Source organism: Trachymyrmex septentrionalis, unplaced genomic scaffold (assembly GCF_001594115.1).
Source record: "Trachymyrmex septentrionalis isolate Tsep2-gDNA-1 unplaced genomic scaffold, Tsep1.0 scaffold11, whole genome shotgun sequence".
In the NCBI taxonomy this organism is placed as follows: Eukaryota; Metazoa; Arthropoda; class Insecta; order Hymenoptera; family Formicidae; genus Trachymyrmex; species Trachymyrmex septentrionalis.
Window position 1 is genome coordinate 4,843,801 of NW_017304228.1, and position 5,436 is coordinate 4,849,236.

Below are 5,436 nucleotides of genomic sequence, written 5' to 3' on the forward strand. Positions count from 1 at the left end.
CATTAATTAAAAATTACGGAAATGAATGTGAAAAGACGTCTCGTTACCATTTCCCGTCATCTGACGATTGTGGGAAAGAAGAAGTCTGTCTCAATGAGATTAATGATCGGATTGATTGAACGTTTTGAGACTTCAGTAGTAAAAGCGAGCCAGTCAGATGGCTGGCCCGAGTAACCGAGGTACTCCTATAAGGAGGCCAGAGCGCCGAAGCGAAACCGATCTGGATGTAGAGAGAAAGATCGGCGAACGAATACGTGCAACCTCGTACCTGGAGCGAATTAGGGAGAGAAGGGGGAGCACTAAATGTTAGAAAATCATTGCGTGCCAATGTTGACTCGTACTGCAGAAAGATCGTGACATTTGAAATTTCATCAGCGGCGGCAACCGCGGTATAATGCGAAATATACACGTATCTCAATTATGTTTTGCTAGTGCATTAATTTTACTTTTTTTAGTATTTATCTAGTAGCCGTACTTGAAATATTAGAAATTATTAATTTATCTAACACAAAGTTCGTATTCAACGGAATGAGAATCGAACGCAGCGGTGCGTTCAACGTTAAATGGAATTACATTTTGAAACATCGGTGCAAAAATCACAATTATCTCCGAAGTAGAGAGATTATCAGTGGGTGAGTTGCAACACGTGATTTTATGCACAAACGTTTTTGCGCAAACGTTGCTTTCCTTCCTGCGATTTTTCATAACGGAAATCACTTAGCACGAGATTCGCTTACTCAGTAACTGACTTCGAACGCCGTCACTCAAAAGTAAGTATCTCTCTGTCACTAAACGTGATATATCTAATATACGTACACGGGATAAGTATTTCGCTACCGGTTATCGCCGCTCACAAGAGGGTACAGTGTCGTAACGCGGAAGCCTAATAGTCTTCCGCGTGCACACTGACACGCAACATAGTGTTAACGATTTGACGACATACCGGCGTTAAGCCGACAGCAAGTCCAGTAAAAAGATCGAAATTGGACGAAACCGCAAGAATGAAATATCTCATTAAACTTCACTTAACTCAAATGCGGAATTAGCATGAGCTGAAATTGCCTTCCGTGAAAAGAGAGATTCTTTAGCAAAAGGAATTCTCAATGAGATTGTAAATCAGAAAAGAAAAGTTAATTGATACATGTATATTTAATAGCCATCCTTTAAATAATCGAAACGAGGTCGGAAAACTATTAGCTAAACCAGAACGGAATCGAGAACACTGATCTCTTCGTCCAACTCCGTTGGAAAGTGCAGTTTTGTTAGTCGTATGAGCAGTGAGTCATGGAAATTGCATGAGAAAAATACAGGAGAGATAGTTTCGAGGATTCGAAACCGGGTTAGTCGTTCGCGGGGCCCGATGTTTTCACGACCATAGCGTCTCTGAAGTGTTTTCGTCTCGCTCGAATCGAATAAGGCCCCGCTGAGGTGGCACTTTCGCTGAAAAATTGAAACCAGTCCTGATCAAGACCCGCCGCGAGCCTCAGGACGAAAGTGGTCTGGCGAGAAACATCTCTCGAAAGTATCAGGACCTGGGCATTTTCGATCGTTAATCGCTCTCTGCCTGAAAGTACAAATCTCTTTCCTCGTTTCCCCTCTCGCGATCAATCTCACGTCGAATCGTCATGTTAATGCTCGCTTTCCGGTTTAATAGCATCGCGCGTCGTTGGAAAGTTTCGCATAGTTGGCTTTTTCGAGACACGTCGTTTACGTAACGAGGAACGATTGCGCAACATTCCGTATCGCGATTAAAAGAAGCGACTTTTTGCTTGTTAATTGGGCAACGTTCTTATCCGAAACTACAAATTGCGATCGATGGCGGAAACTTTCAAACGATTCGAGAAAAAGACCTCGCACTAATCATATGGAAAAAAGTTTTAGTCAAATTGACTGATACTTATATTTTGTAACTAATGAGATGCCGATTAAAAGCTTTCGTAAAAAATAGGCAGATTTTGCTGTAGCACTTTAAATTTGTTGTTTTGGATCCTACTTTGTATTGAAAAATATCTTTATATCTATATAATACACAGTTTTTTTTACTGTATAAACGTTTATATAATTAAATATGTATACAAGGTATTCTGTAAAGACTGTAATAATCATAAGGTAGATTCCCGGGAGACCTCATTTTAAGACAAAAATTCTAACACCAAAACATCAAAGATATAACAGTTTTTTAATTATAAGCATTTAAAGTTAATGAAGACTGTTTAAAATTTGTACATTTAGATATGATACAATGCAAAATGTTAAAAGAGAAATTAATTATCGCCTTTTGTTAAAATATTGATATAAAGATTACACTTGCAAAGATAAAATTATCGATGCTTCTAATTATTATAAAAAATGATTGTAGTCTTCACATTTTAGTATTAGAATTGTTTCAAAATAATTTTAGAAATCTCCCAGCATTGTTACAACCTTTACGGGACATTCTGTATAATTATACGTGTATTCATTATCGAAAGGTTTATGTTGCAATTTGTGTATATGTGTGTTTATGTATATGTGTGTGCACGCAGGGTAGGGTGAGTATATATCTGTATAAGTATATATCTGTGTCGTTGGCTATTCCATTAATATGCCTGACATTATCACATATGGATATCTATAAATGCCTATGCCTATATATAGTGCAAAAAACTACTGTAGATAAAAAGTACTGTAGATAAAAGTACTTTTCTATCTGATTAAACCCAAAATAACACTACATCTTCAAATAATATACAGTAAAATTTGTCTATTTTTTATGATTGTAATTATGAAAAGACCATTAATTAGCATCTCATAAGCTAAGAGAAATATTACAGTTTTAGACAATTTGAAATCTTTTTCATATGATTAATGCAGGGTCCTTTGACTTCCAATGATATCTCTACTTCTTTTTCATTTAATATCTCCTGATGAGCATTCAGAGACGTTCAGGATCGCTACGCATCGGGAACTGCGTAAGGTGCGTGAAGACGATCATGCGTTAGTTCTAATGATGCGAACGGTGCGTGCTACGTTGCGAGTCTACGAGGGAATCGGCGATTTAACCGGCAAGATTGGTCATCGCCGATTCTCCGACTTACTCTCGAGCTTGTCACAGTTGGTGACTTTGCCCTTCCAGTCACAGGTCTGTTTGTCCAAGTCAAAGGCCAATCCGCTGGGACACGTGATTTGCTTCAGGCCGGACCTTGTACACCTGCCGGAGCCGGGACAGAAAACAAAGGGTGCCTGCGTGAGTCTAATTAAGGAAAAAGACGTGACGTTTGCTTACTCTCGAGCTGATCGCAGTTCTTCACATTCGTCTTCCAGTCGCAGGTCTGCCGCTCGATGTCGAACGCGAGACCCGTGGGGCACCGCACCGTCGCCAGCCTGGTTACTCCAATCTCGCTGGCTTTGTCGCACCTAAGATCATTCTCATATCGAAAATCTTTTCCCTTTAGAGTCCATCGGGCAAGAGTCTAACCAATTTCGACAGTGTCAGACAATGTTCAAATATGGTGGATAGAAGTGTGTAATAAAAAAATTGTTAAAATATATTTTATAATAGTTATACGGTCAAAGATATGTAAATTTTTTATAATTTTGTAATTTCATGACTTGAATATACAATTTTATTATTTTAATTTTAATTGCTGTTTAAATTTTTATTTAATTTCCACGTTATTAAATGGAAAATTGCGATTGGCTTTACTATCATTAATCTCAGATTTAGGTCAATCAATTTGTAAGAAATAATACCTGGCCAGAGACTTGCTTGAGGGATTCTATTTTCAACGCACATGTAACGGCCTCTCGAGAACACAGTGAATAATTTCGAATTTCGCTCTGTTTCACGAAATAATTAAGCACGGAATACAATAGAGACGAAACAATGTGTTTAAAACGTAAACAATGTAAACAAGTATAAGTGCATTGACATATTATAAACTGGCATTATGCGCGAGCCATTGTTGTGACGTAACATAATCGAGCAATATAGCGTTTATGCGCTTCTATTGTGTTCCGTTAATATGATTTTATGTTTTAATGATACTCCCGTGAATGAAAGTCGTTGAATAAATGAAGGAACAATGATTGCTGCATTAGAAATACGATAAAGGCAAGTTACTCGTATCAATAAAAGAATGTCAAATGGCAAGTGAAGTGTTAAACTGGTCTCAAAGTTGCATCTACCGGATCGCCTTGAGCCCTGGAAAATCGGAACTTGATCGAGGCATTCCTGATCAATCACATCCTGGATCAATGATTAAACCGTTAACGTTTTTATCATCCATAACTTATCATCATTTGCATTCCGGGATGTATTTATTATACATTCTGTTAAAACCGGACGCCCTTGGAACTTACATTCTCTGGCATAGTGCCGAACGAAAGATGTAAAAATCAAATAAGAGAAAGAATCCTATTTTTGGTCAAAAACAGATCTTGATGCTTAATAATGTATATTTTTGCATAAGAATTATCAAGTACCAACATCTGCCTTGCCGGCTAAAAATAGGATATTCTTCCCCTTACTTGATTTAGGCCCGATTACACTAACGTTACTTTGATTTTAAGCGAGACTCGAAATCTCTGTCTGTCTCTGTCTCTCGTTCAACTTTAAAACGAGCCAGAGAGAGTTTCGAGTCTCGCTTAAGTCAAACTAACGTTGATGCAATCAGGTCTTATCCTTATAAGTCTATCTAAAATTTCACTTAGAAGATATAAAATAATGTAACATACATCTCGCTTCCTGCATCTTTTAACGATCATATTAGCAAAGCTCTTTTAAATGTGTGTGCGTAAAGGTAAGCGCATTAGGATTATATTAGCGAGATTAGAACCGGCGCGTGATCCAGGGAAAGTACAGCGATTGAGTCTGCTTCCTGGCGACCGGTAGAGTCAGTGATATAAGACGAGATACAGGCGGAAGTGAGTCAGCGAGCTAGCTTTTTTATTTAAAACCCGATTCACCTTGCGCGTGATTCCATTCACCCGCTGTAAATTAAATGCATTACATAAGGCGGTATAATTATAATGATACAAAGCGCGGAGGCAGCTCGCCGCGACGTTCTCCAAGTTCTTGGAAACCGGTGCCTAAATTTTTAATTTCTGTATGAAATAGTGTAGAGAGAGAGAGAGAGAGAGAGAGAGAGAGAGGTTTATATAATATTATTCTGCTCGGAACGTTGAAGTAGGATCCGATCCTGTATTCGTGGAATAATACGACGGCTTACCTCACGACATCGCGACAGTCTCCTTCAACGCTCAAGCGAAAGTATTCGTCGCCCGGCCTGTCCTGACAAAGTTCCTCTGCATTTGCGTCAACCCCATCGGCTCCTTCTTCATCTTGCGCTCTGACCTGTGTCCCTGAAGAATGATTTGTTAATTAATAATGCTCATTTTGCATTGCGTATAAATTACACAATTAACTTTATATTAAATTCAATTTATATCTTCTTC

At 38.4% G+C, this 5,436-nt stretch overlaps 1 protein-coding gene across 2 annotated transcripts in view; it reads right to left on the reverse strand.

The window, feature by feature from the left end:
- Positions 1–5,436, reverse strand: part of LOC108750484 — an 11,467-nt gene that overhangs the window by 4,982 nt on the left and 1,049 nt on the right. Inside the window, exons 2-3 of one of the 2 annotated variants that reach the window (XM_018489958.1) lie at positions 5,211–5,343; positions 3,078–3,190 (exon numbers count right to left, since the gene is read on the reverse strand). In XM_018489958.1, coding sequence (XP_018345460.1) covers positions 3,078–3,190; positions 5,211–5,343 — 246 coding nt within the window. Of the gene's footprint in view, positions 1–3,077; positions 3,191–3,265; positions 3,397–5,210; positions 5,344–5,436 lie in introns of both variants that reach the window. The other variant, XM_018489950.1, reaches the window with a different exon arrangement.